This window comes from Nansenia antarctica, assembly GCF_963989245.1.
Source record: "Nansenia antarctica genome assembly, chromosome: 14".
In the NCBI taxonomy this organism is placed as follows: Eukaryota; Metazoa; Chordata; class Actinopteri; order Argentiniformes; family Microstomatidae; genus Nansenia; species Nansenia antarctica.
Genome location: NC_137684.1, coordinates 21,345,303 through 21,361,289, shown reverse-complemented (window position 1 = coordinate 21,361,289; position 15,987 = coordinate 21,345,303). Strand labels below are relative to the sequence as shown.

Genomic DNA, 15,987 nt, shown 5'->3' with positions numbered 1-15,987 from the left:
ATCATTGCTAGCTATTTTGCCAGTTAAAGCACCATATCAGGTAGCCTAGCAACAGGACCCACGTCTTTTTCCATTCCTCTTTGACGGCTTCTGTTTCATTACCAAAGCAGAGTATGAGACTAGCATCATCATGCATTCACAAATCCAATCCAACAGCTCTGTGATTAGAAAAGGTCAAAGATGCACGATTACACAGGGGCATTAGGCCTACTGTACTCTTCTAATGGTTACATACAAACTGGTTATGGCTCTAGGAAATGGGCCTGACTTCAATTATAGACAGTAGACAAAGGAAACATTTAGCGTTCTTTGTCTTGAAAGAAAGTACCAGTGTGATAGAATATTTGGTTATGTAGAGGTAAGATTCAGAGGACGGGCTCATTGTAGCTAATGCATCGAATGGAACAAGGAATGTTATCAAATTGTGACATAATTCCTCATCCCACTCCATGCATTATAATGAGCCCATCCTCCAATTTCTACCTCCATCGGCCTTCCCTGTTTTGGACATATTTGAAGGGAAAGCACACTGGGCTGTTGTACATTCACTAATGTACAACATGTTCGCCTTTGCAGTTGGATTCTGATCAATTAGGCTGTATAAGAGATGTAGTGTGCTGTATGATTGTAAAGCCTCTCTAGAAAAGCAGCTGTTGGTTACTGGCTCGTAGTCGTTTGAGGGGGAAAAACAAGAGAAAAAAACAAGGTGTGACAATCAAGTAAATATATCTTGGCAAATCTGTCTAGCCATCACTTTGGGGAGGCATCAATGGAAACTGTCAAGTTGTATAGTCTCAATTTGAGTCGATATGAAAACTCTCAGGCCATCTGGGTGCCTTGTCTACATGCATAGAAATGCATTTTTGGTCTTAAACTCCAAGGACCATAGACCAAGCCCATTTTTTAGATACAGAATTGGATGGTAAACTCTGGAGTAAGCAACTGAGTGAGTTGAATTAGCCTACGGGCGTTCAAAAACAATCAACTTATTTGTTGTATAGCTAGCTCCCTTTACTGGCTTATATATAATGCGCTGTCACAAGATTTCCATTAAATTGCTCAATAGTGTACCACGTGTGTTCTGCAAGCAACCCGCTACACGAACCTCCATTACGGGAAATCGATTTGGCAACGGGGGAAAGTAACGCCATACTAGAGGCTGTCAGCTGCCCCGTGCAACCGAGCAAAGTTGATACAGAAATGCGTTTCGCATTTAGCGAAAACACATTTGTGCACAGTTGTTGACGGCTTCGACTTTTAATCGACAGGAGGTAGTTCGCTTTTAGCCGTTTTATATCGTGATATACCCGCCGTGCAGAAGATCCCAATGAATGTAGCCAGCCTCTACCAGAGACCGGAGCTTGTCCCTCTTGTTCTAAAAAAACCAAAAGGGCGGCTGCTAGCCTCGTGTGCACGGTCTCTCCCGCTCACACTGTAAACACACGTAATCCTTATTACATACCTGGTTACACAATAAACTTTCCACCGAACAGACGTAAGATCCTACAAAAAATAGTTCGATAACTGGAGTTGGATCGTATTAGCTAGCTAACTCCGGAAGCACATGTCACTGTCTTGACTAGCCTCACATTTCCCTAGCGCGAAGACAGGGAAATGTCCCCCCCCCTTCTGGTTGCTTTTTCACACATTGTCAGCCCCACTAGCTTAGCTAACTGTGATCGTGCTAACTGCTAACTGCGCTAACTTCATATTTAGCCCTAGTTAATGATCGGTTAGCTACTATAAAACACGAACAACATTACGTTGGTTAGACCGTTAGCTACTTACAGTGTATCGCTCGAGCTCATCAGCCGGCTTTCAGTCATCTCCGGATGAAAATCCATATTATATGACGATGTCATGGTCGCTCACAGCTAGCTATGTTACCACGCCGTGCTAACACAATGAAAGTGGATGGATGTCGTCTGTGTTCGCTTGAGATTCAACTCCAGACGGAGCGGGACAGGTGCAGAGCAGGGGGGGCTAGCCTAGGCGACTCGATCAGCATGCGAATGGTTCAAGCGTTTCTTCGGTGGACATTCGCCGTTAGCTCGCCCTCATATTCCTCCAATCCCCAGTGAAATAAACTCCCGACGAGCAAACTGTCAACAGTCGAGTTGGGCTCAGAGGGCGTGGCTTATGTTCGAGTATGTAAATTAAAACATGCGCCTTTATCTTACTTCCACACTGTTGGACTATTGCTACTCAGCCTGTTCGAGTACATTGTGTTTTATTATGTCAACCATATGATATTCCAATCTAACATAAATGGTGTTCTTGTGGGTTTATTATTACAGATAATCAAACATGGATCATTTTTGCTAGGCTCAAGACACCACTACATACAATAATGTTCTGTGAAATAAATTGATTGTGCTAGAATTGTTTATTTGTTCCTGCCCAATCTTACTTTTTTTATTTTACTAATCAAGTAGTACTAAGATATTATTTGTCTGTAATCCACTGTTAATTCAAATATTTCAATGCTCAGAGCAGAGCCACTCCTATAAGAACATAAAAAAGAAAACCAGCAAGATCATTAAAGTGCAGTTTTTTCCAGGCATCCTGAGCCTTGCCTCTGCAGGGGTCACAGGTCATGCTCTCCTTTTGTGTTTTTGCTGTTGTTTTCCTGGGGGAGGGGGAGCCTATCTTCCTTTGTTGAGCTGGACTTGCTGGGCGAGGTCCCTACCCCACTGAGGGGGCTGAGACTCGGTTGTCAAGTACTGCTTGCCATGGTAGAGGGGATGAGGCCCTAATTATGGGAATTGTTCATTATTGCAGCAGCAGCTGCACGCTTGAAGTCATATTTTTGGATTTAATGATAAGAAATATCCAATTTAATAAATCCCTTTATCCACCGAAATTTCTGCCTAACATCAGCGACTACAGAGCAGAGTAACATACAGTTCTGAAGAGGTCCCTATTCATAATGTGATGTGACCTATTTTACCATATATGCAGACAAACACACAGTCTAACATGTTTGCCCATTAGGCTTCAGGGGCAGCTATATAAAGTTAAATGTTTCTTTTGTCAGGTGTTATGATGAAATCTAAAAACAATAAAAGAAAAAAGAAAATGGCCATCCGACACCCTTTTCACTAAAGATCTTTTCAGTGGTTTGTATCGAAACAATGTAGTAATATGAAAAGTAGATCTGAGAGATCTTGTTTATTTATTTAAAATATATATTCTTGGAAATAGCAGGCCCCTGGTTGGTATCTTGATTGGGTGGGGATATAGCCTACAGGATTGTCCCCTAGGCCGATGTACTCAAAACCACCCATCTTGTACAGTGGGTGGTTGAAATGATGATGCGTTCTTACATGGAATCCCGTTTCTTAGAACGGATGCATAGTTGTGCTGCCACCTCGACACTAGCCTCACGTGTTTAATCTCAGATTATTACTATCGCAATCCTATTGTAATCCCCATGTACCATGCCTGTGTTGTTTACATCTATGGTGTTCCTCTGCAATGGAACTATTCCTACAAATCAATTCATCCGGCATTTGATTTGCACCCCACCTTAACCAATGATGGAGCAGGTCAGGTAAAAATAGGCCAACTGCTCCAACCTAAATGGGTTACGTCACCTCTGTTGTATATGTCGCCATGAACTTGCTGACATACTTTCTCTCAGCTCTGCCTTTTCGTGAAGGCATTTGCAGAATGGCGACCAACTAAAGCACACTCAAAATGGAGAATGAAGATCTAAGCATTCCTAAATGGCATAAAAGAAACACACAACGTTAGGATATAGCTCAGCAGTAACATTTTCGGCAAACCATATCTGAGGTAGGTTTTTGGATTTGGCTCTGGCTTATGCAAATTTCATACTGGATAGAAGCTAATTCTAATCTAGAAGATAACTCACATCTTATGTCAATTTTGACTTCAGGCGTTAGAACGAGGCCTGCCTTTGATGGGCTTCTCACCGTAATCCAGCCCTGTCCAGGTGCCTCTCCCATCCAAACAGAAAACCCTGCATCACTGACTGACAGTTTCACCTTTCTTTTCATTCAGAGGCAATGCAAGTATCCAGATCCCTGTGGACCTTCGAGAGGAGATGATTTTTTATTGCGGTTATATTCAAACCCATTGGACACGTTACATTGATTCTGAACCAAATAATGTATGATTGATAGAGTATGTATGTACAGTATTTGACCATATTCCCATTGTTTTGATAACATAACTTATCAGTAGTGCATGACTTTTTTTTAGTTCAGCCTCTGTTTTGTGAAGATGAGAGTGGATTTGGGCAGGGACATTTTCCCCCCAGATCACAAGATAATGTCCTTTCCCTTCAGTTAAAACACACACAACACAAATGTACTCTAAAGCCACAGCCAGAGAATGGTTTAACTGGAAACAATGCGTCCTATAACAATATCCCACCACAGACAAAGAGGCATTAAAAACACTGACTGGCTGGCTCACAAAAGCCCGTCCAGATCTGAATGAGGGGCCACAACGTACCTCAGAGGCAGGTCCTCATTCCTGACAGAGACCCCGGCCGCAGAGGGGGGACAGCGCATGCTGTTGACGTACAAGCTCTGCACCAGGGCCAGCTCAGAGGAGTGTTCCAACATCGGTGCTCCGGAAAAATCCACCTTGTGTAATGGCCACTTTCTTCTCTTATCCCTCTCCTCTCTCTGTATTTCTCTCTCACTCTCACACTCTCACTCTCACTCTCTCTCTATCTCTCTCTCTCTCTCTCTGTCTCTGTCTCCCGCCCCCTCTTTCTCCTCGGTTTAGTGCAGCAGAGCGGCGCCCACCCCCTTCTCTGACTGGCGTGGCTGAAATAATCCTCTCTGACAGCTCATCGTGTGCTAATGCATTGTGCCGCCTGCGGCAGGCCAGTTTGCAGGCTGTAAAGCTGTGGCCACAGTTCCACTCTTCGACTAATTGACACCCGTATTAGGAAGAGTCCAGGAAATTGGACAAGGGTGATTTATTCCTACTGTCAGACTGGGGCAAATAAGGGGAAACATCAGCACAGTTGCCAATGGATCTCTTTCTCAGGTCTGTGCTTCATGGCACGCTCCTATTCATGTTTTGCATACATTTGTACACTTGGATGTGCCAAAATGCAGGCCAAAGCCAGGGACTTGTGGGACAGAGCTCATCAAGTTAAGGCCAATAGGGAATCAGTCCAATGAGCACCATACCCTGCATGTTACATACAATACAGACAGACAGGCCCCTACTACTTTGTAACTTTTGGATTCATAATTACCCTTCTACTACATATTGGGAATCTGGAAGATGTCTAATATTTACTTAAAAATAACAAATATTTGGGCCCAGCTCCATTCCAATACCTCTCTCATACCAGCACTTCCTGAATAAATCTTCTCTTTGACAGGGGGATGTGCATATCTCACATTCTCTACATTCTCTAAACTGACTGATGATAAAACAGTGGATGAGAGAGAGCAGTCCCAGACTACCTCATGTCATTATTACCGTACACCAAAGCGGAAAGGGGTAAAGATAGAATGCTATTTTGTCAGTACGTAAACATTCTAGTGATCAGTGACATTTAATAAAGGACGGATTACAATAGTCCTCTTCACTCTCACACATTTGAAATTGAGCCTGCCTTGAAGAGACATTTCTATGATATGTTGTATACAATACATGATGTGTGTATCCAAATGCCAGTATAGCACAACAGCTGTTTGACAAAATGTCAAAAATGTCATATATGTATATAAACAGATTCCAGAACTAGACATTCTACATAACCATTACCATAACGCCCTGGAGCCATTGGCCATCACCTACCAACAACAGGATCCAAGGCATAGATAATAACTTGTTCTATTTTTGTCTCCTCAGTTGCATAGTAACACAGCTCATCTGCATATAAAGTAGTCACAGGAAGAATGACAGACAGTCAGAACATTTCCTGTAGATTATGGAAGGCTACTACTCTCTACTCTCAATATATGTACATAAGAACAACCCTTGCGCATGAGCAACAATATCTAGCTGCCATTTTGAAAGAGATTTGCCGCAACATCCTACTCTGAAAGCCCAGGAGAAATTAAATCTAGGCCTCAGTCCCCCATAGGTGCTTTCTCTCCTTAGAGCAACATGATGTTAAGTAGGAAAGTCATTTGAAACAGGGTCAGGCTCGCATGCGGGTATCATAGGGGATGAGACCAACATGAAGGGGATCCTCTTCCTCTGATCTGAGTACAAATCCCTCTGGTTTCAGCTCTGCTCTTACACTCTTTCCGCTGACATAAATATTTTAACGCTGATGTTGAAATCCTACGCTTTGTGATGTGTTACTGAGTGTCTGACTATGACTGCCAGTGCTAGAGGCACCACGCAGAGCACAGAGAAACTTAAGTTAATGTCTTGCTGATTTCAACCCTAATCTCTAAAATGCCTCTGATCCAAATGTTACAGTACATGCAATTGTTACATTAGAATGTTTCAAAGTTTATTGTCATATGTACTGTACATCATTCGGTTGTATGACAGTACAGTGAAATTCTTACTTGCCATACAAGCAGATGATGTTATGACAATAAACATTGAAACTTGTAAAAGGGTGTAAAAGAATGTAAAAGGGTTTGTGGCTGAGACCTAGTTTCAGTGCCTCCCATGCACCAGTGCCCCAGAGTGACAGTCTAGCACATGTTCACCACACTGCAGCTGGGCTCTTTACAATAAGTGAAAACAACAACCACCAGCTTTCTCTTTTATTAAGTATTTTAGAATAACAGCAGTTTCTGTAGTCTGTATCTGTGTTTTGTGAAGTTAAAATGAAACTTGTGTGCTTGGTTCTGGCCAGCATCTGGGGTTTCACATGGCTTGCGTAAAGCATGTGGAAATAATGTGACATGCTGTATACTGTAGATGTGTTCCGCTAAATTGCCCAGGCCACGTTTAGCCAATTGTGTATGAATAGCTAGCACTGAAGCTAGGGTCAATGGGCTTCTATCACTAAGAATTTTAAGCATACTGAGTGAACATAATAGTTGAATGTGTTATATTGTAATTAAATAAAGAAGGCCTCTAACTATGCCAATGAGACATTCTCCATGCCATTTGCTAACCAGCTTTGGGTAATGGAGGAACAATTTATGATTGAACAGATGCTGGCAACAAGCTGTGACTGTATGAGACTTGACACCGGCACATGGTGGGGGAGAGAGAGAAATCTTAACCCAACACCATAAGAGTTTGGCTAAGATTATCAACAGGACTAGACAGCCATGGTCAATTGAAGGTGTATCTGTAATCTGTAACATCTCTATTCTCATGTAGGGTCTGAAATATTGTTCAGGGGGGTGCTGTACATGATTAGCTTGTATGTCTAGTTCAACCTGTCAAGTAAATAGTGTTTGCTAAATGTTTACACTTTCAATGGAGGCATTCTGTCTAGCCTGTGTGAAGTTGAATGCATGGTGTTGCCTGATAAAACTACCAGAGAGAAATGTGAAAGTCACATTTTATTTATCTGTGTGACTCCACGTGTTATTAGCTTATCTCGCATGTGCAAGAGGACATGTTTCACTTCTCCTTGATTAGGGCCTATCCCACCTCACTTCCTCTTTGATTTCTTCACATCAGAGGGCCTCTGGTATATCTTCTCTCGATTAGAGCCAGCTGTGCCGCACACAGAAGCAGTACTCACTCTATCTGATTATGTTCACACTATTTTTAGCACTCACCTACACTATCCACCCACTTAACGCAACACAGCCCAAGCATAACAGTACACTTCACACAGTACACACACACACATGCAGTTCCGGACAGGATTTTTAGTTCACTGTGAAGATTCCAACAACCAAGATCAAGAGCCCAGACTGATTCAATTAGTCTAAAATAGCTAAACCCCCAGCATTATATGTATCGGGCCGTAACAGCCAGGTCTAATGTACTGTCAATTCTTAAATATCATCAAGATTACTGAGACACAAAGCAAAAAGAAGAGTGATCTGGCAACACATTTACTTCCTGAAAAAGGCACACAAATAGCTTGTTCCCTTTTTCGAATGAGTTTAATGCTTATTGCTTACTAGAGGTTTGAATAGCTTTCCTTTCTATTACCGTATGTATTTGGATAACAAAATCCTGCAATTTGACGACTGGAATTTCATTATTATAGTTCAAAAGCACACTGTTAAGTGGAGTACTCTACTAGTAATAATTAATAATGTAAAAAATAATTGTATATAATAATTTTACTCTACTAGTCCACATTACTAACCATAAACCAGAGAAACGTTTTGTTATTTCTTAGTCATTATTTGGGAGCACATGTTCTCTTGATGACCATGCTGTGCACAAAATGAATTCTTCACGTCCCAATATCCAAACATTTCAAAAGCGAAGCTCCACCACTCATGTCTTGGCATGCCTCCCTGCATTAAGAATGACACCATGTGGTCATCCAGAGAAATGCAAAAACCTCAGAATATTTCAGTTCAAGGTAGTACTATGCTGCACTACCTGACTGACAAACTCAAGAGCCCGATTTAAATACTGTGCATATCATAGCAGGAAGGCATTTATATACAGGGTATATACAGGAATCTTGAGGTTAATTTCAATACCTTTCTAAGACTTTTTAAAGACCTTGTCAATATTTTTCCAGACCTCACCGCCACTTGGAGCTGTAACCGTTTACATCAGTGACACCTTTAACTTAACAGCTTTAGTTTGCAATAGACTAGACCACTATCATACAACACAATTTCCGGTTCATCTTTGTTTTTTTAATAAAACTAATAAATTCACGAACTTTTACTAAAAGTTTTTAGGACTCAAACTCTAACCCTAATAAACTCAAGAGTCTAATTCATAAAAATACCTACAAAATTCAAGACCTCATAAGATCGTGATAAGACTTTTTAATACTTATTAAGGGTCTTGATTTTCCCAAAATGTATTCATCAACTTTTAATACTTTTCAAGACACCGCAGATGTATAACATCCTACGCTATGGTTTTCATGGTTGCTACAGACTACCCGTGGTTCATCTCAAGCCTGGCTGTGACACACTGCAACATGTTTCAGCTGTGTAACTCCAAGCACCTCAGACACACAAATCAATGACATGTTTCTTTGTCAAAAGGTTTGGAATTAAGTTTCACAAATTCAACTTCTCAAATCAATGTTTTGTTAAAATATTTCCACTGTATTTTCATGAATCAAATGCTTCAAAACAAACAACTGAAGAAGAAAAAAGATCTTAGGGATGAAAATTGCACACAGAACAATCAATGTATAAAATGCATGAGGATAGAAGTGCGTATGTGTTCAAATGATAACTGAATTATACAACGATATTTGAGCAGAGATTTTGGGTACAGATGACCATTTTTGGATGGCAATGAGATTTACAGGTAATATGAGAACATACAACAGACTGTTAGGCTTTAATATTGAAATATCAGCTAAATGAGATACGTTACAACAAGCACAGCTACAGCATAACTCCAGGACAATCCATATGAATAAAAATAAAAATACAAACTTTCGTTTTAAAAAATATACAGAAATTACAGAAAATCATTCAAGTTAAAAACCAATATCTGGAAATGGATTTAACAAGTCAGAATCCTAAGAACAAAATGCACTTGGCTTGGAAGTTGGTATTTACACATTTATACACACAAATGCAGTCGTCTTTATATACATGACATATTTAATGATACTGCGGAAAACTGGGGAGGATTTAAACAGGCATCTGTGAGTCAGTTTGATTTTGACCTTCCATTGGTGACAATACTAACAAAACAACAAGAATAATATGACAATGATGAATTTAGCTCTTCTCTCTATACCATGTCCCTGCTCTGTGACAACATCTTTTGTAACCATGATGAATATGCATGATCTCTCTGAAATCAAACCACCAAAACATTCCCCTGAACACTGGGCTTCCACGTGAACATCATCAAGCCCCCAAAAACACAGGGATGGGTAACCGTGGAGCCCACAGGAGAACTGAGGTTGGATATGTGCTGGTTAAAGTCTTTTTTTTCTTTTTTACAGAGTCACAAGCCATGATTCATTCACTAAAATCAGGAGTGAATGTGTCATATTTTAATTCATTATTTCTTGTCTTTTTACAGCAGTGCCAGGAGTGTTCCAGGATGGCTTGAAACAATCCAAAAATGTCCAAAGTGTGCTTTTTTGCATAGTCTCAATGCACTTTGTGTTTCCTTTTCTTGTGTTTTTTGTCCTTCTTCTTGCTGCCACACTTAACACAGAACCATTGCTGGTCCTCAGGTGGGGCTGTGAGCATCCCAACACAGGGCCTGGCGTGGGGAAGAGTGAAGAGTGGGGAAGAGTGAAGCTTAGCATCAGTATTCATGGCAAAGTTGCAACTGTTCAAATAATGTCAATTAGACATCCTAACTGTGGCTTCTACAATGTTATTTTATTGTAAGGAAAATACAGGTGACAATACAATAACATTATGACAGAGACATATACAAAATGAGTGGCAAAGCAACAGTGACTTGGCTGGAGGTGAATAAAGACACGGCTCTTACCAGTGGTACCAATCATCACAGTCGTCACAGCCAATCATCGGACTGCCGTCATCAGGTTTGTTGCATCCAGGACAGATCCAGATTTGGTTCCCCCACTCATCTCGGATCTAAAGAAAAGGAGATCATTGAAAAACGTACAGGGTTAGCAGTATTCTAAAGAAAAGGATATCATTGAAAAACGTACAGTATTAGCAGTATTCTAAAGAAAAGGAGATCATCGGAAAAACGTACAGTATTAGCAGTATTCTAAAGAAAAGGAGATCATTGAAAAACGTACAGTGTTAGCAACAGGCTACTAAGGAATAGCAATGTAAGATTGATGAGTGATACATGGGTGTAGGACTCACCACGTAGGTGCTTACAGTCTCAGTCACCACGCTGCGGACAGGCGTTTTGAGGGATCCTCCAGCGGAGAGCATAGAAGTGGGGGAGAGCATCAGTTGGGGGGCGGCGGCGACGGCAGGGGGAAGAGGAGAGGGCGGAGGGGCCAACGTGGGTATGACCGGGGGGAGGATGATTGGAGGTGGAGGCGGTGACCGAGGACGATTGCCGGGTCCAGATTTGGCGGCAGGGGCTTTGGGCACCGGTGTTTTGACCTCTGCGTTTGGGACCACCTTGCTGATAACTCTGGTGATAGACAGAAAGAGAACAGTCAGAGCAAAGACTAAGTTGTGGGTTATGATATAAATTACCGCATTGGTGTCTACAATATAGAGGCCTTGAACCACACACTGTAGCCACAGCACTTACATTTTGTCCTGGCCAGCACCCACCCTCAGGGTCAGCCTGGGGATGACCGGAGATGGCATAGCCACTGGGGTCTCCACCCTCACCTGGGGACAGAGAGAAGAAAAGGGGGCCACAGATTTTAGAGAACACTTCATGTATGATATAATCACTACACAAATCAATATTGGAAAAGACAAGTTACCTTCTCAAGCTTGATCCTCTCCTTTTCCTTCTCTTTCTCCTTCTCTCGTTTTTCTTTCTCTCTCTCCTTCTCTTTTCTTTTCTCCTCTTTCTCCCTCTCCTTCTCCTTTGCCTTTTCTCTCTCTTTTTCCTTCTCCTTGTCTTTATCTTTCTTCTTCTTCTTCTCCTTCTTGTCTTTCTTCTTGTCCTTCTCCTTACTCTTCACATCTTTGTCCTGGAGGATGGGGGGCAGAGGGGGCAGCATGGAGGGAACGCGCAGACAGGTGGAAGGGCAGAATAGGGGTGCTTGGGCATCACCCAAACCGAACGGGGTGAGGCCAGTTAGTTTCCTTTCATCCCTACCCCTGTCCTTGCCCCGTTTGTCTTTGTCCTTCTTGCTCTTCTCCTTGTCCTTCTTCTTGTCTTTGTGTTTGTCCTTTTCCTTCCTAGAGCCATCTCCCCCATCTCTGGACTTGATCTTTATGGAGACTTCAGGCCCACCAAACTCCTGCTGCCGGAAGTGTTCCCTCAGGTCATCATCCTTGCTGGCGAAGTCCCTCCAGGGCATCTTGGCCTCCTTAGAGAAGTCTTTACTCTTGTCCCTGTTCTTATCCTTGTTTTTCTCTTTCATTTTCCCCCTGTCCCTATCCCTGTCCTTGTCTTTCGGTTTTTCCTTGTCCTTTTTCTTCATTTTAGTTTTGAGCTCCTTCTTCAGTTTTTTCTTGATGTCCACTGAGGACACCATCTTGTTCTTCTCCTCGTACACTTTGAGGAGGGGCTCAGGGGTGGGTGGTGAGGCTGATGCCGAGGACAGGTAATCTTGGTTTTGAGGGGTGCCCGAGGGACCCCCCTGGTTTACCTTACGTAAGACCTCATTGATGGAGTCGTCCATGGTCCAGTTTCCAGGTGGGCCCGCGTTGAGGTGGAGCGGTGTTGAGGTGCCTTTCCCACAGCTGTTGGCCCCTAGCATGAACTTGGGCGTTGAAGGCTCCATTATGGTGAGTCTCCTGGGGCTTGAGAATCCGTCACTCTCTGACTCTGAGCCAGAGAAGGCGAACGGGTCAGGTTCCCGCTCAGCACACGCTCTGGCAATCACGGCATCAATGGAGTCGTCGATGGCAGTGTTGTCAGGTTCCAGTTTCCTGAGGTGGGCCTCAGCTAGCTCCATATCCTCCAGGCTCTGGCGGACATGGATGTTCTCCTTCCCCATCCTCTCGCTCAGGGCTGACAGGGGCAGCCTTTGCAGAGCCTCAGCCTTCCCCTGGGGGTGAGCAGCCTTGGCAGAGCCCATCTTTGGACTCTTGGGGCTTTTGGGGCTCTTGGTATGTCCAGGGGATTTCTTCCTCTCCTTTTGTGACGATTTTGGGGAGCGAATGGGGCTACCACCCATAGGTCCAGCATTGACTCCTTTGGGGGATTTAGTCCGTGGTCTGCCAGGGGAAGACACCTTGGGTTTGCGGCCCTGACCACTATGAGACTTGTGGTCAGAATGTCTGGGTGTTACGGGCTGAGCTCTGAAGGAAGCTGGGGTTCCAGAGGGGATTTCAGGTGATAAAGTGAGGGAGCCCAGGCCATCGTGAGAGGCCAGAACGCCTGGGGGAACACGCTGGGGGTTGAGGGAGGTTAGGGGCTCCCTGGGCTCAACCCCCCATTCTGGGCTGAAACCAGGGTGCATGCGTGGCCTCTTGGATGTGGGCATCATGCCCATCGCAGCATCAGGGCTGTCCAGGTGTCTCTTCACTGGGTGGTTCTCATCATTGACTGCCTCATCGTCCTCCATGTCCTCATCATCATCGTCCAGTGGGACCTGCATAGCCTCAGCGGAGGTGCCCATATCAGCAAGGACTTCTTCCTCCTCCTCTTCTAAAGATGTGAGACAAATAGAGAAACAACATGAATCTTTATCAGCAAATCTGCCTGGTTTGCAACCACCCAGACCATAAACAACCAATAGCAACGTCCAGCATGTAGCAGTGCTAAAGCCTTACCTTCCTGTAGGGAGACCAGGGGTGGCATATAATCTGGAATGTAGTCCTTCCTCTCCTCTGTATCACGGGCACCAGGCTGAGGGAACTGCAGCATATTGTTCTTGCTGACAGGGTAGAGGGGGGTCTGCTGGGCAAAGCCCACAGGCTCCAGATTGTGGACATAGTCCTCCAGCTCACTCAGGCTCACCCCCAGCAGCGTGAAGGCTTGGCCCACGTCATCCAGCATAGGATCCGTTCGCCCATCTGGGAATAAACATCAGATCACAAGACATTAGATCTGTGTATCTCTACTATGTGTACATCGCACAGGTCTCTCCCCAAGACTCACAACATAAAGACAAGTGAGACATGCATGTTATCGTAAACTGATTATGCTCTAGAGCTATCATACAATGGTTTGCAAGGACTGCCTTTTTGTCTGAGGGATACTTTCTAATAAGATTACTAATACGCTCCTGTACCTTGGGCAGTAAAATGTGAAACAACTGAATGGTTCAAGTCACAAACAGACATAACACTGAGTCCAGGCAAATTCAAGTTAGCGTATGTCTTTAGTGAAAACCAGTGAGTGTTATTTTACAACAATTTGTAAACTGGAAGCCATATCACAGAACACTCCCCTAACATGCCCATGTTGACATCTGAGCCAGACACACACACACACACACACACACACACACACACACACACACACACACACACACACACACTGCTGCATGACCGCTTTCAAATTGAGAAACACACATGGCAGACAGTTGAAAACCATAAAATATTAGCTTTGTGATCAATATAATCTTATTAACATAATCCATGAACATGATTGTTTACTAGTAGCTAGTCAAAACTAGCCAGCACAACTAGCTTTGAGCACTTTGAGCCTGATCTGACAACCAACACACTAGGCCTCACGTTGAGGGGCGCCAGTCCCAGAGCGGGCTATAAGCTATAACTATGATCCACTATTACACTTATACAATACAGTCATAAGGAAATAAACACTGTACTCACAGAGCTCTGAGTATCGATGACAGCCCCGGGCCAGCTGCTGGATGTACCTGTGCAGGACATCGGAGAGCAGGTCACAGGCGGTGAGCTGGACGGCGTCCCAGCCCAGCGCCTGGCAGATCTGCGCCACCGACACACGCAGCAGCGAGCGGGCGTAGCTCTCGCACATCTCGCTGACTTGCTTTAATGATCAGGTCTTAACCTGGGTCAATCCCTACTGGAAAACATGGTCACGCTCTCCATGATGCATGAAACCCCGAGAGGGTCGCAAACGAAACGCCCCGATGAGTGCTAATTTGGACATCTATTCGTGTAAATATGTTGGCGCTCTTGCCAGACGCGCCATCTTGTTTCCATCGACAAACCCATCCCCGAAAAGCGGAGTTGACACTTGCGCACAAGCATGGCCCAGCCCACACGAGATGGGTTCGTTCACCGGGATCAGAGGGACAGAGTCACGTAACGTTTTCACCGAGACAGTGGGCAAGTCCAACTATTGCCTTCAACATTATGGAAGCATATAGCTGACATAATGCAAATGCCAATGCAATATGAGATTGCAATTGCATGTTCCACTTTTGCATGCATTCTTTCAGACAATATTCAAATTCAAATGCAATTCTAATGATTTGCATTTGCATTTTCATGTACCTGATGTGCACATTCGCTGTCAATATTAAAATTATAATGCAAAGCCATTTGACAAAGTCATGCGCTGCTTTGTAGCTGACAACATTCAAATGACTATGCAATTCGGTGAAACGCAATTGCATTGACATGTTCTAGGAAACACATCGGGGTACTTTGCTCTCCCGTCATGTCCACGCCCCTTTTTGTGTGATAGCAGTGTAGAAGTTTGACTGGCGGTCAATGGACATTTCTGGTCTTTGCTACTTTAATCAGATAAAAATAAGAAAACCGTAGTGCTTTTTAGATATTAGGAGCCCAAATCCGATGGCCAGTTAGGCAAACTATTATATAGTGTCGTTGCCGATCAATGATCGACGTCGTTATATAGAGAAAATTAATGAAATAGGAGTTGATTCATCAGAGCAGTCATACGTCATCTCCCTGTCATCAGGGATTTGTCGATCTTTGATTTGATTTGCCGTGTAAGTCCCCAGATGAGAGTGTTACATTAGTTTTCTTAAGATAGGATAATGAATACATCTGTTCAATTGGCATTTGCCTACTGTTAATCAGTAGCCTGTATGGTGTATATGAAGATGTTATATCAGTGCGGTGGTTAAGGGCTCAAAATGACCGTATACCGATGGTGAACTTAGTAAAGGAGTATTGTGATTGTACCACCTTCATAGCCGGTGTTATTCACGGGCAAAGACGGTGCCCGGAGGCACCCTTTGCGGGTTAATAACTGTGATTTACCGTGGGTTAGGATAACAATTCAAACGTGTCCGGATAGGGGAGAGGACAGGGAATCCAAAACCATTTGAATGGTGTCGATACTACACTCCTATCACGGTCGACACAGCGTGGAGCGAATTCCCGGGTAGAACTATTCTCTCCCCCCGCTGTCAAAGGGAGTTTCATC

General features: G+C 43.6%; 2 protein-coding genes across 4 annotated transcripts in view; both read right to left on the bottom strand.

The window, feature by feature from the left end:
• Positions 1-2,060, bottom strand: part of LOC308170377 (CUGBP Elav-like family member 2) — a 29,614-nt gene extending 27,554 nt beyond the window's left edge. For both annotated transcript variants that reach the window (XM_080545163.1, XM_080545162.1), the window contains exon 1: positions 1,789-2,060. In XM_080545163.1, the coding sequence (XP_080401289.1) occupies positions 1,789-1,862 (74 nt within the window). In that variant the 5' untranslated portion in view covers positions 1,863-2,060. The remainder of the gene's footprint in view (positions 1-1,788) is intronic.
• Positions 2,061-9,237: 7,177 nt separating this feature from the next.
• On the bottom strand, positions 9,238-14,698 carry taf3 (TAF3 RNA polymerase II, TATA box binding protein (TBP)-associated facto). Of its 2 annotated transcripts, XM_080545080.1 has the most exons (7): positions 14,439-14,698; positions 13,431-13,673; positions 11,465-13,305; positions 11,284-11,366; positions 10,881-11,160; positions 10,534-10,640; positions 9,238-10,296 (listed from the first exon to the last, which is right to left on the bottom strand). In XM_080545080.1, exons 1-7 carry the CDS (start codon positions 14,602-14,604, stop codon positions 10,182-10,184), a joined length of 2,835 nt encoding a protein of 944 aa, XP_080401206.1. In that variant the 5' UTR covers positions 14,605-14,698; the 3' UTR covers positions 9,238-10,181. The 2 variants fall into 2 exon arrangements, with proteins under 2 accessions (XP_080401206.1, XP_080401205.1); XM_080545079.1 differs by lacking the exons at positions 13,431-13,673; positions 14,439-14,698 and having other exon boundaries at positions 10,896-11,160; positions 11,465-13,223.
• Positions 14,699-15,987: the final 1,289 nt, after the last annotated feature.